The following is a 27,453-nucleotide window of genomic DNA, read 5'->3' on the forward strand; positions in this document are numbered from 1 at the left end:
CTAGAGCGTTAGTGAGTCCAAGAGCTCCACTTCAGGCTCTCCTGCTTTCTCCTGCTGCTGATGAGAGCTTGGCTGCGGTTTCAAAGTGTCGCCTATCAGGGCCTCTAGCTCGGCTGCAGTAGCCTGCAGTTCCGCGCTGTCCACAAGGGGAGGGGCGTCTTCGTGCTTTTCTTGCCTCCCCTCTCGTGCATTCAACGCATCTGGTGCGCGACCTTTCTCCGTGTTTGCCCCCGGGTTCGTCGCACCAAGGGCCCCCTCCTCGCTTAAGAAGGGAAGGGCACTGTTGAGAGGCCCATAGGCCTCCAGCAGCCGCTCAGCTGCCGCTGCACCGGTTCCCCCCCGCTGCCTTTGCAGCCGTGTGGGAGTCTCCTGTAGCAACTGTAGCAAGTCATCGATGCCGCTGCTGTCGTGGGCCCTGTGGCTGTTACGGCTGCTGGTGGGTGACTGCGGTGGGCGTGTGCTCTTCGATGCCAAGTTGCGGCGGCATCGGGCAGCCTGTTGCTCCCGCCTATCGGTCCGCGTATCCACGGGAAGAGGGGAGAGGGGGAAGTCTCCGTGGATCGCGTCTGCTGTCTGCTGCCGGTGTGGCTGTTGCTGGGGGTGCTGTCGCCTGTGGATCGGCTGCAAGCGGCGATGGACTATAGCCACCTCGTTTTGCGGAGCCCCTTGCCCCGTGTGCGGCACCTTCGGGTGCAGATGTCGCTGCTGCTGCAGAGGCACCTGCTTCTTTGACTGCTGCTGCTCTAGGTGGTACTGTGTCGCCAGGAGAAGCTGCGTGTCCTCAGGGTTTCCTGAAAAGGCGAAAGTCAGCTCGGGGGATGTTTCTACGGTAACCCAATCCTCCAAGTCTGCAGGAAGCTCTGGCGCTGGGGCATTGGCTGCGGATCGGGGTGTGCATGTGACGGAGGGGTTCGGACGTTTTCTATCGGTAAGCCGAGGCAAACAAAAGAAGCAGAATGCACTTTCATGACGCACCCATGCAAGGTTTCCCCATGCTGCTGCATGTTTCATGGGCCCTCGCGGATTCGAGGTGTGCATACAGCAGAAGCCGCCGCTGCTCTGAGAGCTCAGGACACTAGGGTTGCTGAGGATGGCACACATCGCAACATGCATGGAAGGAAGAATAAATATCATGAGATAGTGCGCCAGAAGGCACAGGTGGAGCAAGAATGCAGGCATTCGAGCAGAACACACCGCAACCGACACCTGCTGCAGAAGGTCTAAGCTGCGCTCGAGAGCGCCCTACACGCATGAAACACCCCTGGGGGAACATCAGAGCACAAAACGAAAGAATTCAATCATCCGTTAAGGGGAGGTTTAGCGTGTTTCCTCTTGTCGCTGAGAAGGGCCCCTGGTACGGGCCCCTATTAAGGGGGGCCCCGCCATCAGGGACCCTGTTTAAGTGAGTAGTCCGAGAGTCTCGTAAAGGCTGCTGCTATTTTTCTACAGCTTCTAAGAGTAGTCGGATGCGGAACAGAAGAATAAACTACGGAGTTTCCGGCTGTGCTATCAACGGCAGTGTGGACCAGTGGCACGAGAGAGTCCACGTTCTCGTACAACTCGAAAGATCTATCATTGCTTCCTTTGATGAATCGTGCAAGAATGCGGGGCCCATATACATGTATACATATGTATCCAAATACGAAGCAGCACAGCCTGATGCTACGTCTGTGTACATGGATATTATAGGTTTTATATGAACAATCAAAGCTGTTGGCACAAATACACATACCAACCCACTAACTTTCGGAGTCCTGTACAAAAACGCACTTGATGTCGTACTCGTGGCGTTACCCCTTCCCCTATAACTCCTTGAAAACCCTGGCCGAACTCAGCAGAAGCTCTGAAGGAAACCGCAGGCGTTCCCTTCAATGACTTCAGCAACAGTCAAAAAACAAATAGCCGTAATGGCATTTGAAAAGGCCGGAGAGAACTCCCTTCTGCGTGCACAGGTTTTTAACATATGATATCATCACATACACATCTGCACTTAAGCACGGTTTCCTATTGCCCAGAGACCATTTCTAGCGGTTGTGAAGGTTCCGCTGCAAAACGTATTTCTTTCCATGTATGTGCTCCACTCTGCTTGAGTATATCTATGTACCCTATTCTTTTCGCTCTCTACGTTTTCGTCTGACCCTCGTGCATGTTGCACCCAAGCAAGCTCAGTCTGTGTGCACCTTCCCGTGGTGCCCGCTCCCTCTAGATCTGCCTCACCCTCCTCTCTCCCATTCTTTCTTTCCGGCAGTCGATGCCTCTTTTCTTTGCTAAGTCATCTTACTTCTGTCGCCTTTCATGCACACCTCTGCTTGCATCCCTGCGGCCCCCTGTGGGTCGTTCTTTTTTGTTACAGAGGGCTGTGCTACGCGTGGGCGCTTCCTCCTGCATGCTTTTTAAATAACACAAGAATTAGTGAAGAATTATCTATTTTACTTTGATGCTGACATATCTTATTTATTTGCAGCGTATCATTAGCACATTACTGTAGCACTCGATGGCTCTGTGCGTGTGCGCTAGGTGTGATCTGCAACTAATTGTAAATGCTCAGAGTGCTTTGAAAGTGCAGAAACGCTTTCGCTAGCTCTCTATCGCAAGCCCACGCTATAGCAGCCTCTTCTAAATGCATTTTATGGCCGTTGACAGGGCCTTCTAGGCACTGAGACCTAAAGAATAAATGGCCAGACATGATATCTGTTAGGGTCTTCAGCAGCTTACAGTTAGTACAGATGTGCAAGCTTGCGCATCATGTGATAGCAACGAACTTGTGAAAGTGATTGTGGTGAAGGAGGGACTTCACAGTCTTGTACAATTGTGTTCTATCACCCAATAAGCTTGACAACGAAATGGAGCATCACTATGAGCAGGCTCAGGGAGTGAGCTAGCAACTAGCTGCGTCCAAGTGAAGCGGCTGACGTCCGCTGGGCCAGTAAACGACAAAATAGTTTGAAGGCCCCATTCGACTACAGACAATAGTGAACTCGGATAAAATATCCAAATGTAGAACAGCCTTTAAGCCTTGCTTTTGCTCGGAGCTGGCTGTGCTTTAAACCGAAAACCGCCAGCAAAGCTTGCTGTAATTGTGGTCAAAGCACTTGAAGTGTTAATAGCTAAATGCACCATATATGCTGCGCACACGCATGCAGCATTATGTCTTCTTGCATCGCGCAATCACTACTTTGCATTTCATAAGGTATGCTACCACGTAGCCTTCGCATACACTGAAACCAAACTATTCAAAAGTGCCTAAACGCTGCTTAGTCTGCCACATTTTTCTCACCCCTTTCGAAATACTTGCCCATCTGTTCCGTAGCTGAACGTCGTGACCGACTGTGTGAGACCAGTGGAAGAGTTTCCGCCCTGTTGCTACTGTCCAAATACGCAGCACCGTGGCATTTCTGCGCCTTTTTTGCCGAAAAGGATAGGCCGAATCAGGTTTTAACCAGCCTCTTGACGTAGGCTTGGGCAGGCCGACGGCGCCCCGATGTGCGAAATTTTTTGAGAGGGAAACCGGAGTGACCCCGCGCTCCAAAAGATCTCATAGAGACCTCCTGAACGTGAGCGACTGCTTCTATTGTAAGAACCAGGATCTTATAATCCAAAATTGCAGGATCATGCAAAAGCCGAGGAACTTGAGCCACTAGATCGAGTCCAGGGAGGGCAAGCTGCTTGGAAAGCAAAGAAGGCACATCCAGTGATTGGCCAGATCCCTGCCTAGGCTGCAGCGTAGTGAAGGAGGCCACATCGGATGGAGGCGCAGTTCGGGACCAGACGTGGTTCGATTGTGTGCTCATACGAGTTCACATTAGAGATCGAGCAGGGCTAGCGCTACTTGGCGTGGATTTAGAAGTAGATCTGTTATCGGAGGTGAGGGCGTGGAAGTGCAGTCTGGCTGTTTTTTGGTGGTGCTGTCCGTTGACTCAAGCTTGTTGACGAACGGCAGAACTAAGGGATTGGCAAACCTACAAAGGTAAAAAGGGCTTTACAGTGGACTCTGGCTATATCAACATGGTCTGTGTCTTCTTTGGACCCGTGCAGCACAGACAAATGCTTGGTGTACCGTGGGCATCCAATGAAAGACGCGCATGTAGCCACGCTTGTGCAATGTGAAATCGATATTCAAAGATACGCTTCAAAAACCAGCAAGTCCTGGTCTCCTCAACAGTACTCCTTGCATCGATGGGGGAAGGGGCGCAGAGTTGGTCAATTATCAAGTGAAAGCAGAGTCCTCATACCGGGGCGATTTTGAGTATACATCGCGTCGTTGTGGCTACAAAACTGGTTCGCTATTAGGGACCTATTTATTGCTTGTCTAGCCAAAGAGCAGCAGGAATAGACAAGTGCTAAGAAGGAGCTCGGGAGTGTGCTATGTAACAACGAGTGGCAAGCAGGCTGCCCCCCTGCCAGTTGTCCAGCGCACCATATTGAGTTGACGTTCCAGTAATACTCGGTCCGTGTTCCGCATTATCAAAACACTTGCATGGCATGAAAGGAAGATCGACCAAAAGGCGGCTTTTTGGTTGAAAAGTAGAAGTGGAAGACATCTGGGCATAAGCTGGTGGTGGTGCCGACTACGGACTGAAGGGGCGGTACTTGCGTTCAGTTTAAGCTCCAGCGGAAGTTCACTGCGAGGCAGAAGTTCAGGATCCCTCGTTCCGATGAGTTACTTGCAACCCCTCCGGAAAAAACGTCTACTTGGCATCTTACTCAAAGATGCGTTTTCCACGAAATCTCATTTACTCTGATAGCAGGCACAAAACGGTGCCCCACACTCCCGTGTCCGCAAGGTTGACAATGCCTTTGTGCCTCTTTGGCCTGTTGCTGACCCCCCTAAACCGCAGTATAAAATTACCCCGGATGTTTATGAGCCTACGAAGAAAAAGTGTACTGCTGTCTAAATGGAAAGCATCGAAGTATTTAAGCACAACCCTATAGAGCGCCTACGGCCCCTACAACGGGCGCTTCAGCTGTTGCGGGTCAGGCAGTCGCATGTGAAGGCACGCATGCGTATGCTTCTTACTAAAACGATTTTGTATTTCGTAGGATTCTGTGCTCCGGTTGTTGGAATTAGGCCGTGCCCGAAAAGGTTGAGTCAATCGAATGTCCACTGACATTCTATTCTTAGCGTTGCTCATTTCGCTGCTCCTTTGAGTGATCTACTTGAAAGCGCGTGCATGCTCGGTGACTTTGACAAAGGAGGCTGATGCTGCTCCCAGGGTATTAATCGGCTGGCTCTACGCACCTTTGGTACCATCGCCAACGGATGATGAGCGCTGGATTTCCTTCATAACGCCCGATGTTGGTGACTTTGCGGTGGGTGCTATTAACTCGTAGCAAGATGCGGGCTCTCCAAGAGAATAAACTGTAGCTTATCATCCTGATTGTTTTACTATTATCTAAACACCGGTATCAAATGGGAGAAAGAATTCTATGCGGCGTGGGAGGGCGTGGAGAGCTTGCGTCACAACTGATATGTGCATCTCTTTACTGTCCAGACCGGCCACCAGTCTTTGAAGTACTCACAAAACGCTCTAAAACATAAATAATCCTCAAGGGGTTTGCTGGCTTGGCAGGCTGCGGCAGTATGATTTTATAGCAACGTATATCGAGGGCATATCCAAATTCGTCGCCGTTGCGCTCTCGCGACGCCCTAGCGACTCACTATTGTGCAGCTCATTCCCTCGTGTCTACGACCGTTTACACTTATATGTGACCTTCGTTATTCAACTGCTTTGATACTCATCTCTGCCACTTTTGCCAAAATATTCAACGCCAAAAGGATGCAGCACTAACACCTGTAGGATGACCACTTGTGGTTTCAAACAAAGCAGGCTCACCGCCACTTGTAAATCCTGACTTCGCTTCGCACGGCAATTTTGCGCAAAGCACATAATAATCTTCCTTCCGGCTACGGTGGAATTCATCATTACAATTAAAACCGCCCTCAGGAGCCCTGGTGGACTGATAAGCGTCCTGCCGCAGTCCCTGTCATCCCTTTATCGCCAGTGGCGGGAGTCATGCAGTTTTCTGAAGCACCGGTGTTTGCAAAACCTTCCCGCTCCCAAACGGACTTGTACTGATCTGACTACGGATGCTATTGTTCGAATGCCGCAAAGCACGGCGCGGATAGCACCTAGGTCGCTCTCTACAGTCTCGGCAGCTACGCCCATCTCATCACTTGTTCCAGCTCTGTCGCGGCTTAAAAAGTCGCCTAAGTATCCCTAATTCACTTTACCAGGCTCTAGGGATTCCTCAGGAATATCCTGATGGCTAGCGATCCGCAGTTTGTTAGTGCGCACTGGCGTGCCTTTGTGACCGCCTACCTACACAGCATTGAATGTAATGTGACCAATGCGAATCGCTCCGAGGCAGATGGGCAGACAAGGCACACCCACCGTACTCTCCTGCAGTACGTGTCACTTTGCACTTCTCATGCACATAATCATTCGCATTTGTGCGTGCCTATCAACGGGCGGTAGGACGGGAGTTCAGCTGAGCTATGAGTAACAAGAACATGCATTTCGCAGTAGCGGGCAAAGACTTCGGGGGTGAACGTACGTACGATTAAAGATTCGCCTAGTGCACTCTTCATATCGGAGAGAAACTGTGAATGTAGCTTAGACTTCGCATATTCAATTCGCCGCAGAGTACTGTGAACTCGGTTCAGGAAAAAGTAATGCTGAGTGCATGTGCGTCAGACGGTACAGGCAACTCGCTGTGGAGTGCTGACGATGCTGCGGCAGTGCGAAATTTAGCTGTGTTTCTGCCTCGCAGGGGAAGGAGGCACTACCAGTAAATGGTCGAGAGCTTTCTTCTGAGTCTGCAGAGGGTTTTTGGTGAAGCACTTCCCTGCGGAGGCTGTAGAGAAAGCTGTTGCACCGTGCGTCTTTTCTAGCCTTACTCTAGAGTGCCGAACCTTCGAGGGGCATGCGTTTGCATCCCCCACAGACACCAGGATGTCGCGTACACCGTTGTAGGCGAGATTCGGAATAAGGCGCCTCCGGTTCCCTTTACTAGGCATAAACTGCATCCATGCAGCAGCACTGCCCCTAGCCTTTGAGCGAGAGCGAGTGAGACGTGGCTGCGGCAGCCACAAGCACGTTCACGAACGTCTGTAGCGCCCAGCGAATTGCAGCAGCAGGACCCCTATGCTAATGCGCAAGCTGATTTATGACGGATGGGAGGGAGATACGCTCGACAAACTGGCTTGTGCCGCCACTCACAGCGTTTGACACACCCCAACGTCCAGACAGACAGCAGCAGCAGGCGCATCCTTGTGCCAGCGGCGGCTGCTGCTGCTGCTGCTACCGATATCCAGCGAATTCCCGACCGTAATAAGGCCCCTTCAGCAGATGCAGAAACGCTGTTTTACGCCATGCTTCTGCAAAAATACCCCGAGAACAACATCAAGAGGCGCTGCGTTGTCACTGTCGCCGACGCTGTGGGGGGTTGCATCCTAGGCATCGCAGCAGGGTGCAGCGGCGGGGAGCATGCGTGTGGCTGCTGCTGCTGCTGCTGCTGCTGCTGCTGCTGCGGTCCTTCAGGAGTGGCAACAACTGCGGGCAGCAACAGCAGCGCCAGTTGCTGCAGCTTCCCTAAAACGATGGGAGATGGATTCTGCCTCAGTGCCTTGCAGAGAGGCATGAGATTGGTTCGCCCTTGCAGACTGCGCGCGGAGCGTGGCGGCAGCAGCCGTAGCGGCAGCAGTACAGACGCGGCTGCTGCTGTCGTCTTAGTTCCTGCGCAGCCGTATCTGGGCTTTTGCAGCGACAAAAGCAGGCAGCAGCGGCATTATCGACCGCCCACGAAGTGTCTCTCCAGCAGCTGCAGCGCAGCAGCTGCAGAAGCGTCTTGCCGTGGCACCCCTCCCCCTTGCGCATACCGAGCTGCGTGGTTTGGCGGCTTCGTCCTCTCCCCTAAAGCCGAGGTTCTGTCGCGGAAGCGACCTTTTTCGTGGTATTACCCCTAATAACGCCTCTCGTGCGGCGCACTTTCGCCGTTGTTGCCACCCCGTCTTGGTGCAAAGGCAGCAGCAGTCACAGCCCAGCAGCAGCGCAGCTCACACAGCCTTAAGCGCGTGCATGCAGTCGCTCACCACGCGATTCAAAACTTCCCGTAAGCGCGCGATTGCAGCGCCCTTGCAGTCGCTAGGGGGCGTTTATTCGAAGGCCGTTTCTCACACGCAGAGAGCGAGAGAGAGAGAGAAACACAGAAGCAGCAGCATCGCGCCACCTCAAGCCGCTCACTCTAGGCAACAGAAGCAGACAGACAGACACTCAGACAGACAGACACTCAGACAGACAGACAGACAGACGGACAGACAGACAGCCAACTCCCTCCTCTCCTTCTCTCCTCCCCTCGAGACACATCTTGTCTCTCCGTGTATGGGGGCGTTAACGCCCCCTCGCTGGAAACGCGCGTATTTGAGACGCAGGATACAACGAGGCATCGCGGGAGATTTTTTTTGCCAGCGCGAACTCCGAGAAAAAGCAGCACCCCACAGACGTCGCCACAGCCGTTTCTGCTGTATCGACAGGCCCTTCGCCTCGACGCGCTCTCTCTCTCTCGCGCTCTTTCTCTCGCGCTCTCTCTCTCTCCGCACGCTGCACAAACAACGGAGAAGTCACGGGAGACGCGATCCAGGCATCCAGCGTATCACGCCTCTCGCACAGCACAGCGCTCCTAGCGCTGCTGTTGCTCTTCCTGTCTCTTCGCAGCATCCGCTTTTGTCTTCGCTGTGTCTATGGAGACACAGTTCCCCAGCATAGGTCGTCGGCTGCCTGTAGCAGCTCGACCTGTGAAGATTGCAGTAACGGTGGCTGATTCAAAAGATCTGCTTCCAAAGGCAAGCTCTTCAGAGAATTCTGCTGCACCCTTCCTGTTTCTTCCCCCACTTCCTCCTCCTCCTGCCTGCCCCCTCTACCCCCCTGTGCTTGCTTTGTTGAACTCGATTACTCCCCTCTCGTGGCATCTCGCCTTCCTTGTTTCTACACTCCGTTGCTCGCACCCTCCCCCCCTAAGCCGCCTACAGAGAGATGCCCACATCTTTTTGCATCGGAAACATACGTATATATATATACGCACTGGCAACGCGAGCTGCTTCTCTTGCTGCTGCAACAGGCTTGTTCCCCGTTATGCGCGCCGTTAAATATTTGTCTAATGCTGCGAATCCAGCAGCAGCGACCTGCGATCACTTCAGGCGCTTGCGGGGGGGGGGCTTTCTACATGTATATATATATATACATACACATATATATATATATGCATGCATGCATGCATGTATATATGTACATCTATATGTGTTATAGCGGTGTCATGAGGCCATTCTTGCCACGGTGATTGGGGTGTTGTGGCTTAGTTCCTCCCTCCCTCTCAGTGTGTGTCTGTGCGCAAGGCACCCTGTTGCTTCTTTCTCATACATCATGTGCATGCACATACAAGCATATATATATACATATATGTCTATTCATACATTCATGTGCATGCACATACAAGCATATATATATATATATGTCTATTCATTCATGTGCATGCATATACAAGCATATATATATATACATATATCTGTTCATACATTCATGTGCATGCATATACAAGCATATATATATATATGTCTATTCATACATTCATGTGCATGCACATACAAGCATATATATATATATATATACATATATGTCTATTCATACATTCATGTGCATGCACATACAAGCATATATATATATATATACATATGTCTATTCATACGTTCACGTGCATGCATATACAAGCATATATATATACATATATCTATTCATACATTCATGTACATGCATACACAAGCACATATATATATATATATATCTACATGTATATATATGTGTATGCATATAGACTTGCACACATACATGTATCTTCTCTCTCTGCTGCCTCAGGCACCCCCCGTAGTTCGCAAATGGGCAGTTCCTTCTCCTGGAAGTAGCACTGTCTGTCGACCATCTCTCGCAGTGGCGGCTTCTTTTCCACCTGTGTCTACTGCAGCAGCTTCTCGCCAGCAGCAGCAGCAGCAGCAGCAACAGTCGACGTCGCAAACGCGAGGAGGCGTGGCAGCAGCGTTGCCTCAGGGGAGTGGGGGAGTCGCCTTTCAAACTCCTTGGAAACTTCCTCTTTCTTCGCAACAGCATTTACCTCAGTCTTTGAAGGACGGCAATGCAGCGTCTTCCAGCGCTGCTGCAGCGCCTACAGTCACGATGACAACTGCTGCTCCATCCGGCTCGCGATCTGCTGAGACGTCGCCAGGAGCGGCAGCAGGAGGAGCAGCAGCAGCAGCAGCTGCTGCAGTACCCCTGACGACAAGTAGCACTGTCAGCCTTACCGTTCTCGCGCCATCTGGAGCACCCTCTGGAGTAAAAGGAATTTCTCCCGTTGCTTCTGTTGCTAGCGCCAGCGGGGTGACTGCAACGTCAGGATGTGAGGCTTTTTTCGCATATCCGTCTGTCCTTTTGTGTTTGTCGCCGTGCACGACGCCATGTGTTTCAAAGGCAAAGTTGTATACATTGATCGACATACATATACATATATATATGTTTATATATATATATATGTGTATATGTTTCGACGTGTGTGCATTTTACGTATGCATGTATTTGTGTATCTATATATCTATATATATGTATATGTGTCTCTCTCTCTCTGTATGTGAACATATGTTTGTATATATATATATATATAAACGCCCACGGGGCATGCCGTTACATAGCGATGTTTGGGAGATGCTTTGGAGGTTGCAGAGGAGAGTCTAGCGCATGTATGTGCATCTGCGCCTGTTTGAAGAGCAGCGTAGCGTCTTTGCATTAGCCACGATACGTGCATGCCTCCGCGTGTTTCCAGTGCACGTGTTTCTCGTTTTCTGGTGCGTGTGACTGCAGCGTTGGTGACGACAGCAGGAGCAGCCGCGAATTCTCTTTCCTCGGATTTAGCGCTAGGGGGATCAGTGTCTCTCTCTACGTTGATAGCGAAGAGCAACAGAAAAGGTATGCTGCTCAAGCGCGTGCGGCTTTGGGGAAGTTGAAGCTGCCTAAGGAGGGCAGAGGGGCGGTGCAATTTGCGCCGCACTTAGAATATACTGTGGCATGCAGTCGCACAGCCTGCATGCGAAAGACGGCGTCGTTTGCTGGTTGCTCTTCTTCTTGAGGAGGGAAGGGAAGGAATAGGTGTTTTTTGCTTTCTTGGGGTTGCATTCTTCACTTTCCAGTGGGGATGCATTTCTTACTTTGTAGTGGGGATTCATTTTGTTACTTTGTAGTGGGGATTCATTTTGTTACTTTCTAGTGGGGATTCATTTTGTTACTTTCTCGAGGATTCATTTTGTTACTTTCTAGTGGGGATTCATTTTGTTACTTTCTCGAGGATTCATTTTGTTACTCTCTCGAGGATTCATTTTGTTACTTTTTAGTGGGGATTCATTTTGTTACTTTCTAGTGGGGATTCATTTCTTACTTTTTAGTGGGGATTCATTTTGTTACTCTCTCTCGAGGATTCATTTCTTACTCTCTCGAGGATTCATTTTGTTACTTTCTAGTGGGGATTCAGTTTGTTACTCTCTCGAGGATTCATTTTGTTACTCTCTCTCAAGGATTCATTTTGTTACTCTCTCTCGAGGATTCACTTCTTGCCCTCTCAAAGCTTTTTTTCTTGCTTTTTTAGGTTGTTCTTTTTCTCGGAAGCGTTTTTTTCTTTGCGTGGGAAGGAGACTGCGTTTGTTCGGGTATGTGTGTGTGCTGCGTGTGCGCCTTGCTTTGTGCAGGCATAAGTGTGAGCGTGCGAGGACGTGCTGTCAACACACTTGCGGGGAATGCGAAGCCTTCTGGCTCGGCTTGGAAGAGCAGCAGCGCTGCAGATGCCGTTGGGCTGACAACAGCAGCGGCGACGGCGAGTGGAGGGGGGGGGGGAGCACCCCCTCTCGCGAATGTTTCTTCGGGAGGCAGCGCTGGAGCGGAGTTTGGCGTCTTGTCGTTGCCAGCGTCGGGAGTTTCCGCCGTTTCCGGCGAGCGAGGATCCTACGCCTTGCTAGCGAGGCAGCCGCATGGCAGCGGGGGGAGCCTGCTTTCTGGAGCCAGCGCGAGCGGCGGCGCGGGAGGAGGAGTTGGAGGAAGGGGAGCGTATTCTTTTTTTGGGAAGGAGGATGGCGCGGGGGTGAGGGGGAGCGCAGTCGCGGCAGCAGCTGCAGCAGCTGCAGCGGCTGCTTCCTCCCTCTCGGATGAGGCGTATCCAGATCTCCTCAAGTCTGCTGAGAGGGCACGGCACGAGTCTTCTAGGGAGCGGCAGAAGCTGCGACGATCGAGAGGCTGTCTCCCTCTAGGCAGCGGAGGCAGTCCGTCGACGAGGCAGAAAGACGGCGCGTCGCAGAGTTTAGCCAGTGGCACGCAGCAGAGTGCTCCAAAGAAGGTTGGGTTGCAGCAGCTGCACGAGCTGCAGTCTGCAATGACGGCTGCAAAGGCTGCCTCCAGCAGCAGCAGCAATAATAATAATAATAACAGCGTACTGCTCTCAGCGTCTGGCGAGTTGTACGGAGAACAGGCGTTCGCGAGCTCTCCAGCACACACCAAGGGGACTGTCAACACGCCTGCTGCCGCTGCGAATACAACTACTCCGACCGCTGCTGCTGCTAATAGTGCTGCTTTGTCGCGAGCGCCCCCTCCGCCTCCGCCCCCCCCCCCTCCCTCGAGCTTTCCGCCGCTCGTTGCTGCTCCTTTCGCCTCCGCGACAGGATCTCTTGAGGGGCAGCAGCAGCACGCGCGACGCACGCACAATCATCACCACCCGCACGCTCACAATCACCACCATCACCATCACCAGCACGCGCACAATCACCACCAGCACACGCACAACCACCACCATCAGCAGCAACAGGGGGTGGCGGAGCTCCAGCAGCAGCACCAGCAGCCGCAGCAGGAAGTGCTCGCTCAGCAGCAGCGCGATTTGCTGCGGCAGCAAGCGGAGGAGTGTCTGCGGTCGGAGGCGGAGAGGGAGAGGGAAATGCGAGAAAGAGCTCTCAAAAAGCTGCAAGAGCTGGATGCTCGACTCGCCGCTGCAGCCAAGAAGACGTGCAGCACAGCTTCCCCTGCAGCGGCAGCAGCAGAGACGACGTCGCACCACGAAAGTTTGCCTCACCCCTCCTCCGCGAAGTCGCAACAAGACAAAGAGACGTGGAGACACATGCAGACACCCCTTCTGCCGCCAAGTGACTTGACTGCGACACGGGTGCCTTCTCCGAAGGGAGGCTTACTGGCGCCTGTGCAGCAGCAGCAGCAGCAGCAGCAGCAGCAGCAGCAGCAGCAGAGCCTCAGCGGAGGCCCTAGTTGGCGCTCTCGATGCAACAACGCTCCCCGGGATCGGCGACAGCAGCAGCAGCAGCAGCAGCAGCAGCAGCAGCAGCAGCAGCAGCAGCAGCACGGGCTGTATCGGCGACAGCGCCTTGCTCAAGAGCAGCCTGAAGGTCAGCAGCAGCAGCAGCATGACGACAACAGCAGCAGCAGCGGCAGTCGAGGCGCTGCTGCTGCTGCTCCCTGTGAGGAGCTGCGCTGGCGAAGTGGTGGATCACGTCACCAGCAACAGGGAGAGGCTGCAGTGCGTGAAGATCAGACGGCTGCAGCAAGTTTGCCAACAAAGCAGCAGCTTCCGAGAGGCATGTTGCCTCTTCCAGGAGCCTTGCGAGGACGTCCAAGGTGCCCTCCTATCGATGATTTGGATGCGCTGCAGCAGGAGAAGCAGCAGCAGGAGAAGCAGCAGCAGGAGAAGCAGCAGCAAGAAAAGCAGCAGCAAGAAAAGCAGCAGCAAGAAAAGCACACCGCATTGCGCCCTCAGACTTGGAGGGTCGGCGCTATGGGCAGCATGCGAGACAGCGAAAAGCAGCAACAACAACAGCAGCAACAACAGCAACAACAGCAGCAACAGCAGCAACAACAGCAACAACAACAGCAGCAACAGCAGCAACAGCAACAACAAGGTACTAATGCCGCCGCTGCAGCAGCCGCTGCTGTGGGTAGCAAGTGGGGGACTGAAGGCGCTGCAGCGAAGGTTGCTGCAGCTAAGGTTGCTGCAGCGCAGACGCAGAAGGGGGGGGCGGCTGCAGCAGCGTCAGGAGGAACAGGTTTGTATGTGGCATCTGCTCCGAAGGGGCTTCACAAGAATGCAAAGTTGTGGCAGGTGTGCAGTGCTTCCTTCCCAGCAGCGCCTCCTCCGACGGCAGGCGTGAGCGGCGGCGACTCCGCAGCGGCGAGTGAAGCGGCGTCTGCGCCGGAGACTGCGACAGGAGCGCCAGCAGGAAAGCAGGCAGGAAGCCAGTCGAAGCAGCGCGGAGGGGGGGGGGGAGTTTCTGCTGCTGCTGCACAGCACAAAGTGGCGGGAGCAGCCGGAGATTTGTCTTTCAAGGCGTTGCTGTGGCCAAAGGGTAACACTGGTCCTCAAGTGCGTGTTGCAGCAGCTGATCAGCAGCAGAAACAGCAGCAGCAGCAGCAGCAGCAGCAGAAGCAGCAGCAGCTAGGAGAAGCCGCCTCCGGAGAGCAGCACTGTGTCTCCTCGGGGGGAGAAGGCGCCTTTCGCGTGGGGTTCTCCGAGGGGACGGCGGGAGAGCAGCAGCAGCAGCAGCAGCAAGGGAGTGGGGGGGGAGTGGCATCCGGTGTAACGACAGCTGCTGCTGCCGTTGGGGGGGCGGAAGGGCGTCGCCAGCAAGCGCCTCGAGGCTGGGGGAGTGTGGGTAGAGCTGAGGTGTCTGTACTGCCGCTTGCTGCTGCTGCGGGAGCGGATTCGACGGCATGGCCTTCTCCAGACGCTGCAGTCGAAGTGGCAGCAGCAGCAGCTGCTGCTGCTGCTGCTGCTGCGCAAAACAAGGCAGTTGAAGCTGTTCGCGGAGCGGCGAAGGCGGGAGAACCTCCTGCCGCAGCGCGTGGCATGCTCACAAGCGGTGGCAGCAGCCATGCGGCGAGGCAGCGGGGTGCAGCAGCAGGAGCAGGAGCAGCAGATGCAGCAGGAGCAGCAGATGCAGCAGCAGCAGATACAGCAGCAGATACAGCAGCAGCAGATACAGCAGCAGCAGATAAAGCAGCAGCAGATACAGCAGCAGCCTCTCACAGGGAAGGACGGCGGGGGCGTAACGGGAGCCGTGCCGGAGCAGCCGCTGCATCTGCTGGCAGTGCTGCTGCTGGCAGTAGTGGCACTGCTGCTGCAGGTAAGTTTGGCAGCAGCAGCAGCCAGCAGCAGCAGCAGCAGCAGCCGCTGCTGCTGCTGCAAGGCTTCTCGGGGTCGCCTGAAAGCAGCGCGGGAAATCATCAGCATCGCGAGCAGCAGCATCGCGAGCAGCAGCATCGCGAGCAGCAGCATCGCGAGCAGCAGCATCGCGAGCAGCAGCAGCTGCAGCGTGGAGTTGGAGGGTATAAGGGAAGCGCTTCCGCAGCTGCAGGCAGCAGGAGCCCTCTGTCGTCTCCCGAGACGTCGTCGCATGCGCCTTGTGCTCGAGAAAAGCTCCAACAGCGCTGCGGCGAGAGGAGGGCAGGAAGAGGCAGCCGTCTTAGCGCACAGCAGTCTGCAGCACAGCAGTCTGCAGCAGGAGTGTCGGAGGCTTCTCAGGAGCGAGGAGGGCAGCCGCGAGGAGTCTCCAAGAGCTTGGTCGCTCCGCGAGGAGGCTCTGGAAGGGAGAAGCAGCAGTTCGTGACGGCTTCTGGCATGCTGCGCGCCGTGCTTGCGGCAGAAGACGCTGCTGCTGGCAAGGGGAAGCTCCCTCCTCGAGTAGCGCCTTCTGGGGAGACTCGGAAGGGCTGGTCGTCTGCGGGAGCGTCGGCGAGAGAGCGACGCTCTGCGGCGGAGAAGGAAGATTCGCACAGGAGTGGGGGGGGGGGGCAGAGTCAGCAGCAGCAGCCAGTGCAGCAGCAGCAGCCAGTGCAGCAGCAGCAAGGAGGCGCGAAGCAGCACGGCAGTCAAGTCGTGTGGCTCCCGAAAGGCGCAGCGGGAGCTGCGCCTTCGAAGGAGCAGCAGACAGGAGCTGTGGCAGCAAGTAGTGCAGGAGAGACACCAGGAGCCGCTGCTGCTGCTGCTGCTGCTGCTGCTGCCTCAGTCTCTGCAGAAATTCATCACGAGGCGCAGGCGTGGAGTCGCAAAGGACGGGGCGGTAGTGGACGTAGAGGAGGCGACTCTGCAGCAGCTGGAAGTTCATCTGCAGCGAGTGGCGACGGTGCAGCATCAGCAGCAGCTGCTGCTGCTGCTGCAACACCAACACCTGCAGCAGCAGATGATGACGGCTTCCAGATTGTTCGCAATAAGCGGAAGGAGCAGCAGGAAAAGAGACGGGAGAGACTCGAGCAGCAGAAGCAAGAGCGTCGAGAAGCGCGGCGGCGTGATCAGCAGCAGCAGCAGTTGCAGCAGCAGCAATTGCAGCAGCAGTTGCAGCAGCAGCAATTGCAGCAGCAGCAGCAACAAGTGCCGCTGGCGTCATCCCCGTTGAAAGTGCAATCTGCTGCTTCGAAGCGCATGCCTTCACCGGCCCCTGCTGCGACTCCCCAGCAGCAGAAGCAGAGACAGCAGCCGCTATTGTTGCAGCAGCAGCAGCAACAGCGTGCTGTGGATGGCGGCAACTGCCACACGAGCGAGCAGAAGGAGCAGCGAGAGCAGCAAGAGCCGCCGTCCTCTCCACGCACGAGCAGTACCAAGCATGCGACTGCAGCAGTTGGCAGCAAGCTGGCTGCTGCCGCGGGGGGAGATTCGAGCTCGTCGAGTCACCATCTGCCTCAGCAGCAGCAGCACCAGCAGGAGCAGATGGAGACTTCTCAGGATTGTGAAGTGCGCGGCAATGACAGCAGCGCTGAGGGGGAAGTGGCGATAGTGGCGATGGCTTCTAAGCAGCCTGAAGAAGCAGCAGTTCATTGTTGGCAAGAGGAAATTCCGACGCTGCCGCCTTCACAGCAACACGCTGTTGCTTCCTTGCAAGCATCGTCGGCATCCTCGCAGCAGCAGCAGCAGCAGCAGCGACAGCGACAGCAACTCGACCAGCAGCAACAACAGCACCTCGATCAGCAGCAGCACCAGCAGCAGCACCCTCAGCAGCAACAGCAACAGCAACTCGATCAGCAGCAGCACCAACAGCAGCATCATCAACAGCAGCATGCAGGATTGAGCCGCGCCAGCAGTCCAGGTACGCTGAGGGCGAGTGCTGATCCTTGGTATCCGACACCGACAGGCGTTGCAGCAGCAGCAGCAGCTGCTGCTGCTGCACTTCCGCAGCAGCAGCTCCTTGCGTCTGTGGCTGCCCATCATCACCAGCAGCAGATGCATCAGTTGCATCTCAGGCACATACAGCACCAGCACCTGCAGCAGCAGCAGCAGCTGTATCAGCATCAGCAGCAGCAGCAGCTGTATCAGCAGCAGCAGCAGCAGCCGCCCAAGACAGCAGCAGCAGCAGCAGCGACCCCTCCTGGTGTCGTGGCGACTCCTGCCGAGGCGGCAGCAGCAGCAGCGGGCTTCTCGCTGTGGAGCAGCAACTTCGCGCAGCCAGCTCCTCCCTCCCGCGTAGCGCCTGACACGATTGCAGCCATATGGGCGAGAGATCCTGGTGTATCTGCAGGGGGGGGGGGCCCCCCCGAGCTGCTGCCTCTGCAGCAGCAGCTGCAGCAGCAGCTGCAGCAACAAGCGCAGCCAAGAGGCATGCCCTTCCCGGCGCAGCAGGTCCACCCCGCGCTGCAGCATCAGCAGTCGCTGCTGCACTCCGACCTCCTGCATGCGCAGCAGCAGCTGCTGCAGCAGCAGCAGCTGGCGAGCGGCGCGACACCGGACGCTGCGGATCCGACTGCGGTGTATGTACAGCAGCAGCAGCACTTTCGCAATGCAGCAGCGGCAGCAGCCGTGGCAGGCAGCAGACCCAAGGACCTCTTTGGGAGCGCAGTGCTCGTGCAGGGGGGGGTGGGGGCCCTGGGGGGGCCCCTAGGGGGGCCCTTAGGGGGGCCCCTGGGGGGCCCCCTGTCTCAGCACTCGCGTCCGGATGCCTATGGAGTGGGGCATACGCCTAGCGGGGCCCCCTTTTCCGCGGTGTCTGGAGGGGCCCCATTCCATGTGCAGCAGCAGCTGCTGCAGCCCTCCTCTTTCCACTCTTCCCAGCCAGCGGGTGCTCCTCCTGCTTCCTCCTTTGCGCAGCAGCAGCAGCTGCAACAGCAGCAGCTGCAGCAGCAGCTGCAGCAGCAGCTTCAGCAGCAGCTGCAGCCGCACGATGGCGATCTTTGGGGGGATGTGCCTGCCGCTTCTGCAAGAGTCTCGGCAAATGCGGTCAGCGCGGGAGCACCCGTGAGCTTGGAGCCTTCCGCATTAGATCAGCAGCAGCAGCAGCAGCAGCAGCAGCCGTCCTTTGTCCCCTACATGCAGCAGCAGCGGCAGCGCAACGGCCAGTACGGAATGCTGAGCCCACTGGAGGCGGCAGGGGGGGGAGGAGGGGCCCCTCACCCGGGGGGGGGGCCCTCTCCTACAAAGTTCTACATGTAGGGAAAGAGGGGAGGGGTGTGGCTGGCATGATCTGCGCCTTTTTCCCGCTTTCGCTCTCTGTCTCTGTCTGTCTTTCCCGCAATCCTGGTTGTCGCCGCTTGGCTTTTGACCAGCAGCATGTTGCTTGCAGGAGGCAGCAGCCCCGAGCAACGGAAGAAGCTCGGCAGGGGGGCAGCCAGCACCGACCTCTGTTGGAGGGTTTGCGTGTGAGTGCGTGTGAGTTTGTGTGTTTGCGCCGCTCCCTCTGCTGGCCTTTAATTTCGATGTGATGCTGTCACCCCAGAGTAGAGAGAGAGGCTTGCGTCTTAGCTAGTTGGAGGTTTCTGCGGGCTCACTCCTAGTTGTCTCCCTAATGCCAGCATGGATTGGCATTAGGGAGCGCATGTAGCGCGGCTCTTTGTGGGGAGCGGCAGCAGGCTTCTCTCCGTTGGATGTTGCGAGTCTCCGAACGAACACGGCGTAGAATCTCCGCCTGCCGCGAGCAGTGCAGCGACTGTTCGTATGGGTAGAGAGGAGGGAGGCAGGGGAAAAAAAGGGCCGAAAAGAGAAACGGCTCGCGAGCAGCTGGCAGTACTTGCTGCAGCGGCCGCCTGCCTGTCACTTAGGGCGCTTCGTGCATGCAACAGCGGTCGGGCACGGGGTTATGCCGCTTGTTGACGGTGTGTTGTGGTTGGTGGGAAGAGACGCTGGAAAGAATGCTGCTTTTGCGTAGAAGTCTACGAGCACCGGCATCGTGGGAGGGGGCGAGGCTGCGCTGGCAGCTGCAGCTGCTTGCGTTCTAGCGGTACGCAGGGTTGTAGTCTGTGTATCTACACACGGGAAGGATGCGAAAAGATCAGAGGGACGTGGATCTAGGTGCTATAGGCTTGCCTCTTTAAGAGGAGAGAGGGAGGGAGGGGAGAAGGAGAGGAAAGGGAAGGGGCGTGTCAGCGGAGTGCGGTGCCTTGGAGAAAGCAGGCGCCTGCGCTGCAGCTACATGCAGATCGCTGGAGGTTTTAAAGCGGGAGGAGTTCGTCGTATATGGCGGACGCGTGGCAGTATTCCGTTGCGAGTTAGGATTCGGCGTCAACCAACTCATTCTTCTTGCATGCATAAAATGCACTTTGTGCACGCAAGAAGAATGAGTTGGTTGATGCCGTGCAGGAAATAGTTTTTCTAGACGCGCGCGCTCACTGGTGTGGATACTTCGGGGGGGTGGGGAGGGGGAGGGAATGTCGTGGAGATCAGTTCTCCTCTGGAGGCAAGGTTTCTTTCTTGAAGTTCGTGTGCGGAAGATGGGAAAGACGCATGGCGTGTTCAGGGTCTGTGTGGGAGGGGAAGGGGGGCGTGTATTGGGTAGTAGCTGGTTGTTTGCAATCGTTTTCCTTGGTGGAGGGAGTTTTCAGCGGCAGCACTTTTTGCAGTGACGCGGGAGAAATGGCGCCTAGAGCAGCCCTCCATAAGACGAAAGCTTTCGTCGCCGCTTGCCGCTGCACAAAGGCAGCATTGCATCGGCGTGCGCTGTACCACTCACCGCCTTGCGCTGTAACAACTTTTTACCTCGGGCTAAATATTTTTTCTCTAACTTCCCTCGAGACAGGGGGAGTGCAGCGAAAAACTCGCAGCGCGAGGGAAGACAGCCCTTCTCATGGCGCCGCAGGCGCGTTGCAGTGTATAGGGACCGCCTCAGGCGAGGCGTGTGGAGGACAGGGGACGTGTCATTCAGCAATTCTTTTTTTGAAAATGGCTTGGCGTGCCTAGGTGAGTGCCTTCCTTCTATTGTGGCGCGGTGTGGACGCAGACTATGGGGAGGATGTTCGTACCCCGTGATATTATCGGTTCTTTCGTGCACTGTCTGCAGGTCGAGGCGCAGGAGGCCTCCCTCCGGCGCATGCATGCGGGAGGGCGCCAATGAATTTTTCCCCGAACGTCCATGTAGGGAGTAATAACCCGCCTTCAGAAAAGCACGATGAGAGGCACCGTCCTCCTGCTCGCGGGTGGGAGGGAGAAGCCACCTGAAGCGCACACAGCAGCCCCAAGCACTTGGGGGGGTCCCTTGAGGGGGAAACTCATGCCTGCCTAGCCTAGCGGTGATGACAGCATCAGTAGGGCAGCCGCACGGCGTCTGTGGCCTTAATTTGCTCTTAATTCCTTCCGGTGCTGTTGTGGCTCGAAGCTTCTCGTGATTCGTGGAGTGCTGAAACGGCAGGGGTTTCGCCCAGCCTGGGCGCGAGCGAGCAAGGGGGGCCCTCCTTGGACGGTTCTTCCGTGCAAAAGGCTTCCCCAGTGTCTCTCGGTTCATCTTTATTCTTCTCTTCTTTGTTTCCGTTTCGGAAGACACTTGACCCCCTTCCGCCCCCGCTTTCCCCTCCAAGTTCGGAAAGGGCCGCTACTATACGCGGCTGGATCAGCAGGGAGGCCCCTTCACTCCGGCACGATGAGTCGATGTGCCGCTTAACCCCCCCTGTGGCCGTCTTTATATTGTTTTTGGAGAAAAAGATCTGCTGAGAAGGGCGGGGAAAGGGGCTTCCTCCCAGGATGGTGTTGCTCGAGTTGTGGCAAGCGCTGCCCGTCAACCTGCAGCGCCGGCTCACTAGCACGGGGCGACTCTACAGCAAGTACAAGTTCCTGGTATTGCGGTTCGATCGGAGAACTGGATTCTTTTCCGCAGGTAACGCGATGTCAGAGAGGGAGGGGGGAGGGAGGGCAGCGGCACTGCACCACTGGGCGGCAGAGGCAGCGCGACTGAACAGTGCATGTACATACACCAGAGTTGCTTCTGGCCAGCACTCCCGATTAATCATGCAGGAAGCGGCGTAGCCGTTGCGAAACGCGGATTCAAAACTAATCTGCCCTATCTCACGCATATCTGCGTGCTCTCATGTGTGCGCTGTCGTTGAAACTCCCTCTTCAGCGATGCCTATGGCCATCTTGCTCGGAACTACTATCGCCGCAGGCACCGCCATCCTCGACAAGCAAATGGAAATTCGCTATTGGCGTAGGCAGTCCGTTTCAGAGCGAGAATTGCAGCAGCAGGAGCAGCGAGAGCAGCTGTTTCAGTTTTTGCAACAAACAGTGCCTCCTGAAGAGCTCGACAACTCGGTACCATTGCCTGGGAAGTAAAGTCGCCGCTGTGGTGTATACTTACGCGCGTATTGCTACTTTTCCCTCTCTCCTCCCTGCCCCCTTCTCCCTTATCTTCCCCCCTTTCCCCCCCGCCCCCCCAATGCCAACCGGATTTTGCGGCGATGCAGCGCGGCAGGAAGGCGGGGGGCAGGCGAACGCTGGCGATGAACTTTTGCCGCAATCGTAGCCTCGTATATATATATATGGATGTATATACACTGCTTTGGTGCTTTTTCGTAACGCGTGTCAGAGCGAACAGCGCTGTCAGACCAGGCACGGGCTGCTCGGTAGGTAGAGGCACCGAAGCAGCTGTACAGACAGCAGGGAAGCCGCCTGTGTCTGGCGCATGCCCTGCGACGTCTGGCCGCACCATCAGCAGTCGTCAAATGGTGTATACTAACGTGTGTTGCAAGAGCAGAAAAAAACACAACTAGGAAATCGGCGAGAGGCACCGAAAGATCAATCCAGCAACGTGTAGGCCCCTCCCCTCCCCCTCCGCTGTTTCTCCAAACCAGGAAGCTGTTTTTCCACCCACTCGAACGGAGCACAATGCGCAGCGCCTGCAGCAGGCTGCTGCTGCGCACACAGAGTGAAACTCCTATCTGACGCGGCGGCTGCCATGAGGAAATGCACAGCCTCTGCCCCAACCTCCGCGTTAAAGGGAGGCGCTCACTTGAATGGGCTGCATGCAGCAACTACGCCTTCCAAGAGAGTTCTCAGAACGAAGCGGCGTGCTTCTCTTATTGCCGCCACGGCAACACTGTGTGTGTGTGTCTGTGTATGTGTCTGTGTATGTGTCTGTGTGTGCATGCGGCGGAGACAAATCTAACACGCTGCCTTTGCGCATGTGTTGCCTAGAGCCAAAGCATCTAGTGTTTTAGGGGCTTAAGGCCTAAATCCTTCCTGATGTCATTCCACTCCGAGACGGATAACTCGCCGTCCTTCTGATGGCTCCTTGGCACCTCCTCCTTAATTGTTCGCTTGCTGCTGCTGCTGCTAATTCCATTTGCTGCTGCTGCGGTTCGACTTGTATGCCTTTCCCTTTCCGATTTGATCTCCCGTCGGTGATCACGATCTCTGTCATGCTCTTTCTCCTTGTCTCGCTCCCGCCTCTCTCGCTCCCGCCTCTCTCGCTCTCGTCGATCCTTATCCCTTCCTCTGTAACTCTCCGCCTCGTGATCTCTCTCCCTGTCTCTCTGCCGTCCTCTGTCATAGTCACGCTCTGTGTCTCGTTCTCCCCGCTGCTCTCTTTCCCTCTGTCTGTCTCGCTCTCTTTCCCTCTGTCTGTCTCGCTCTCGTTCTCTTTCTCTCTCTCTTTCTCTCTCTCGTTCTCGTTCTCTTTCTCGTTCTCGCTCCCTCTCTCTCTCTCGTTCTCTCTCTCTCTCCCTCTCTCGATCTCTGTCTCTGTCCACCTCTTCGTGGCGCTTGACGCGTGTGTCGTCTGGTGCTGTCTCGGCTTGCAACTGCCGCGCTTGCTTCTCTTCCTCTATCTTTCGCTCCTGCTGCAGTTGTCTGCTGCGCTGCTGCTGCACGTGCTGCTGCAGTTTCTTCTGCTGCTGTTGCAGCAGCCGTTTGCTCAGCAGCAGCGCATGCGCCTGAGCCTCCGTCATGGGGACGTTTCCATCGGTGTTGACTTCGTCCTCCAGTGCAGAGAGGCGCACTGCTGGCAGCAGCTGCTGGTCGACAAAGATGTTTCGCTTAGCGAGAGGCGGCAGATCCACGTCGAAAAGCGTATTCTTCCGCAAGCAATCGTCAATCAATTCATCAACATGGCGCAACACAAACCGACCACTGCTTTCTCGAACGCGCAGCTTCCGGTAGTCAGCTAGCAGCGGCTCGAGGTGTATGTACACATCGTCGCTACGTGCAGTGAGCCGGAAGTAGAACGCCGCAACTGCCCGGAGATACTTGAAGTCTTCCTGCTTCAGATATTCGAGAATAATCTCCTTCTCCGGCTGAATCTGCAACAGTTTCAAAACAATGCAGAGAAATGGAGAGGGCGTACGAATGCCTCCGTAAGTGCCTCCGACGTATTGCAGCTGCACGGCAACGTCCACGATGCTTTCTGCAGTGGCTGCAAAACAGTCGTTCTTCCAGAAAAAGCTCTCGTATACCTTGCGTCGCACGATTCTGCTGAAGAGTAATTGCGGGTTCTTCCCATGGATGGTGACAGCTGCCACATCCGTGCGGTTTGCCATCGTCACTTGTTGGCAGGAGCACCACTGCACGGCAAGTGCCAAGGAGCAATGCGTATAGCTTGGAATCGCCGCGAGCAGGCAAGAGGGAAAGCCTGCCTGCGGCGGCAAGACTGGAATAGACGCGTCGGGGATAAAGATGAAGAAAGCGAGAGGGAGACAGAGGAAGATCTAAGCATGCACTGCTGAATTCGAGGTCGTGCTTGAGAGGATGAAGGGTTTGACGATCATCCTACACGCCTGCTTCTAGCGTCCCACACGCGAGTCTTCATTGCTCCAGACGGACGCGAAACGCACAGAAATGCCACAGGAAAGGCGGTAGAGGAAGTTTCCAACGACAGCGCTGTAGCGCCTAGTTGACAGCACTCTGGCCCTTACGGCGGTGCTGCTGCAGTTGCTGTAGTTAGAAGGCTGCAGAGGAATAGAGCACCTAGGTGAAATAAATTCGCTTCCGAGAGGAGCAGCAGCTGCTACCTCCTAGAGAAAGGAAGAAGCGCCTTTTCTGCAGTAGCTGCAGCAATGGGCAAGCAGGAGATGAGATGCAGGCAACGGCTCTTGAACGCAGCGACAGCCGCAGCCACCACGGCGAGAGTACCTCCGCAGAAACTACAAACAAACGAGAAAGGGAATATTGGGGGGAGTTTCTGCGGCGAGAAGCGCTTGCATTCTTCCAGCAGCTGCTGCTGCGACGGCGGCTGCTGCTTTGTGCTGCATGCAAGCATGCAGCAGGAGGCGCTGCATGCTGCCCCTGCAACGCAGCCGCTCCATGAGGCATTAAAACATCGGGAAAAGCTTTGCATTGCACGCATTCCTCCCGAAATCACACTAGGGGGGATTCTCTCAGGTGTCTTTCCGTCGTGCAGCGAACTCTTGGTGCTGCAGGAGCTGCGGCTGCTCCTGCTCTGCATGTTGCATTGCATGCAACACGGGCAAGGGCAGGCAGCTCAGGCAGCAGCAATTGCCAGGGTTGATTGGGGATGCATTTCTGCGTTAAATCATGACGTCTCCTTCGGAATGCATGGTGGGAAGTTCGGCGGCTAGCGGCAACAGCAACGCCACTAGCAGCAGTAGTAGCATGAGCGCAAGCAAAAGCAGCAGCAGTAGCAGCACTAACAGTAGCAGCACTAGCAATTGCACCAGTAATGGCGATAGCAGAAATGGCAATAGCAGCAGCAACAAAGGCAGAAGCGCTTGCAGCAGCAATAGCAGCAGCAGTAGCAGCAGCAGTACCAGCAGCAGTAGCAGCAGCCTGAGCAGTGCGGCGTTCGTTGGATCTTCTCTGCTTGTGACGGCACCTCGCAGACTCAGGCGCCTTCTCGTAAGCCAAAGGGGCCATTAGAAGCTGCAGAAGGGTGGGTGTTGTACGTGGTGGGGTCGCTGATGCGGGATGAACCATATCTATGTGTATATGTTTATTATGTATTTATGAATGCGTGCTTTCACGTATGTATGTGTGTATATGTGCACATATTACATATAAATATATATACGTATACATGCATATATTCATATGGATATATATATATATATATATATATATGTATGCCTATACATGTATGTATACATTTTCATGCATGTACACACACACATATATATGTATATATGTGTATATGTACGTGCATCGACTAGACTGCCTGTTGTCTGGATGTGTGTTCGTCTCTGCTGGGATGTCTCAGCAGCAGCCTCTGCAAGAGGTCGCTGGGGAAGGGTTGCATGCAGCCGAAGAGCCTCAACTGCTGCAGATTCCTACATCGTGGAATTATGGTGCTTCCTTTGGCATGGAGGCGCTGCATTGGCTTGCGCAGGGAGATGCGTTGCAGCTTCTTTCGCAGCAAAGAGGATTGGTCTCCAAGGCGGAGATGTATGCGTTGACAGAGGCGGCTGCCGCTGTCATTAGGCGCAACAACAACAACCCCACCTACAACGACAGCAGCAGCCCCCAACATGGTTCCAAGTGCTGCTGCTGTTGCGAGTGTAACGCAACGGGAAAGCGCAAGGCTGAAGACGGCAGCTGCATGTGTTGGTTATCGACTGCCCACCACGGGAGGGAGAAGGCAGATTTTTTGCTTCAGAGAAAAAAGGATGAGAAGCTTTGTGCTGCAGGAGCATCTGAAGACATGTTGCCGCCACTGGGTGCAAAGGGCAGCAGGGGGGGGAAGTCGTCGCACCAGCAGCAACAACAGCAACAACAACAACAGCAACAACAACAGCAACAACACGAGGATTCGCTGCAGCGGCTCTTGCAGCAGTTGCAAGAGGAGCATCATGTTTGGGCTGCCCCTGTGGCTTCCTTCGGCGATTATTGGGAGTTTCTTCACAATCCTGAAGCAGTTCAAACTGTGCCTTGCTGCGCAGCTCATGATAATGCTGCAGCAGCAGGAGGAGGGCATGCTCCTGACGAGGCGGCATGCAGCTGTCTGAGCAGCGACGGTATCCGCAGGAGGATTCCGCACTGCGTACGGCGTGTCAACATGATATCTACATCGCAGCTGCCTTCTTCCGTCAGCAGCGGTATGCATGCAGAGGGGGGGGGGGGCAGTTGCTTCTCTTCGGCAGCAAGTGCAGAAGCAGCTGCTGCTGCAGTCGGCGTGGTAGGAGGCTGCCCCTCCCCCGTGTCTCCTGACCAAGAAGCAGCTGATTCGATGCTGCGCACTTGGGAGCAGCGTCACTGTCGCAGACTAGACATGGGAGCTAAGCAGCAGCAGCAGCAGCAGCAACAGCAGCAGCAGCAGCAGCAGCAGCAGCAGCAGCAACAGCAGCAGCAACATGGACTCCCGCAGCTCCCCCTGCCGCATTCGGGTGTCTTGAGTTACTTGCCTCCCCTCTGCAACTGCAGCAACCACAACTATTTCAAGCTGTGGCAGGAAGAGCAGCAGCGGCAAAGAAAGCGAGAGCGGCTTTCGGTGGAGGGGGTGCACAGTAGTGCAGAAGGGAAGGTCGCTTTCAGCAGCAGCGACGCTGTTGCTGCTGCTGCTAATTCTGATTCTGTTGCTGCTGCTGCTGTCAATTCTGACTCTGTTGCTGCTGCTGAGGGCGCTGGAGCGTCCGCTAGAAGCAGCAACTCTAGCAGCAGCAACTCTAGCAGCAGCGGCAACTCTAGCAGCAGCGGCTCTAGCAGCAGCGTTTCTGAAGCGGAGGAGGCGCTGCCAACTACATGCAAAACGCGGAGCTGCGATGGTCTCTTGTTTTTACCGTTTTCTCTTTTGGAAGTGCCTCTATGCAGGGGACTGGATACACTAGGCGCGTTGGTGCGGGGTGTTCATGAGGAGACACTGCCTTTTCCTGAGCAGACAGAGCTGTATCTTGGAGCGTTGCGCAGCACGGCGATTATTGCATGCAGAGACAAGCAGCACGAGAGGGGAGTGTGGAAGGCGCTGAAGGATAGGGGTCTTACGAGGGGTGCAGCCGTCTTTGACGTTCACTGCGAAGGCTTCACGGCGTTTCAGAAGGCGGCAACTTCTAGAGGCGACAGAGCTGCTGCTGCGAGTGTTGCTCCGCCTTTCGCCGATTCGCATTCGAGTCAAGAAGACGCGGAACGCGCTGCTGCAGCTGGACGCGATGACTCTTTGCTGCAGGAGCTTCTGCAGAAGCTGCAGCAGCAGGAAGCGTCTGGGAGACAGCCTCTGGGAGCTGGCGCGAACGGCAGCAGCAGCTGCGC

The 27,453-nt window shown here is 55.4% G+C and overlaps 5 protein-coding genes across 5 annotated transcripts; 3 read left to right on the plus strand and 2 right to left on the minus strand.

Moving 5' to 3' along the window:
* Positions 1-1,038, minus strand: LOC34619154. Its single transcript, XM_026337472.1, has one exon. The coding sequence runs from the start codon at positions 1,036-1,038 to the stop codon at positions 1-3; it is 1,038 nt and encodes a 345-aa protein (XP_026193257.1).
* A 7,702-nt stretch (positions 1,039-8,740) lies between these two features.
* LOC113147315 (antifreeze protein Maxi-like) lies at positions 8,741-11,166 on the plus strand. The gene is made up of 4 exons (XM_026337473.1): positions 8,741-8,842; positions 9,909-10,016; positions 10,155-10,519; positions 10,902-11,166. Exons 1-4 carry the CDS (start codon positions 8,741-8,743, stop codon positions 11,164-11,166), a joined length of 840 nt encoding a protein of 279 aa, XP_026193258.1.
* A 576-nt stretch (positions 11,167-11,742) lies between these two features.
* Positions 11,743-17,536, plus strand: LOC113147316 (spidroin-1-like). The gene is given in 8 exon segments (XM_026337474.1): positions 11,743-12,168; positions 14,182-14,442; positions 14,479-14,514; positions 14,764-15,036; positions 15,231-15,325; positions 15,519-15,759; positions 16,057-16,518; positions 17,471-17,536. Coding segments are annotated over 8 exon segments (1,860 nt in total).
* A 3,476-nt stretch (positions 17,537-21,012) lies between these two features.
* LOC113147314 lies at positions 21,013-21,597 on the plus strand. The gene is made up of 2 exons (XM_026337468.1): positions 21,013-21,145; positions 21,389-21,597. Exons 1-2 carry the CDS (start codon positions 21,013-21,015, stop codon positions 21,595-21,597), a joined length of 342 nt encoding a protein of 113 aa, XP_026193253.1.
* Positions 21,598-22,469: 872 nt separating this feature from the next.
* LOC34620246 (pre-mRNA-splicing factor 38) lies at positions 22,470-23,798 on the minus strand. Its single transcript, XM_026337475.1, has one exon. The coding sequence runs from the start codon at positions 23,796-23,798 to the stop codon at positions 22,470-22,472; it is 1,329 nt and encodes a 442-aa protein (XP_026193260.1).
* Between the last annotated feature and the right edge of the window lie 3,655 nt (positions 23,799-27,453).

The sequence above is a fragment of the Cyclospora cayetanensis genome, unplaced genomic scaffold (assembly GCF_002999335.1).
Source record: "Cyclospora cayetanensis isolate NF1_C8 unplaced genomic scaffold, CcayRef3 CcayRef3_contig_185, whole genome shotgun sequence".
In the NCBI taxonomy this organism is placed as follows: Eukaryota; Apicomplexa; class Conoidasida; order Eucoccidiorida; family Eimeriidae; genus Cyclospora; species Cyclospora cayetanensis.

What these genes read in the sequence shown, in the direction of transcription:
- LOC34619154 (XM_026337472.1), bottom strand. Translation starts at nt 1,038, where the DNA reads ATGCACACCTCGAATCCGCGAGGGCCCATGAAACATGCAGCAGCATGG.
- LOC113147315 (XM_026337473.1), top strand. Translation starts at nt 8,741, where the DNA reads ATGGAGACACAGTTCCCCAGCATAGGTCGTCGGCTGCCTGTAGCAGCT. An exon ending in CAAAAGATCTGCTTCCAAAG is followed by an intron (nt 8,843 to 9,908) that starts GCAAGCTCTTCA and finishes CTGCTGCCTCAG; the next exon opens with GCACCCCCCGTAGTTCGCAA. An exon ending in CACCTGTGTCTACTGCAGCA is followed by an intron (nt 10,017 to 10,154) that starts GCTTCTCGCCAG and finishes TCTTCGCAACAG; the next exon opens with CATTTACCTCAGTCTTTGAA.
- LOC113147314 (XM_026337468.1), top strand. Translation starts at nt 21,013, where the DNA reads ATGGTGTTGCTCGAGTTGTGGCAAGCGCTGCCCGTCAACCTGCAGCGC. An exon ending in AACTGGATTCTTTTCCGCAG is followed by an intron (nt 21,146 to 21,388) that starts GTAACGCGATGT and finishes CTCCCTCTTCAG; the next exon opens with CGATGCCTATGGCCATCTTG.
- LOC34620246 (XM_026337475.1), bottom strand. Translation starts at nt 23,798, where the DNA reads ATGGCAAACCGCACGGATGTGGCAGCTGTCACCATCCATGGGAAGAAC.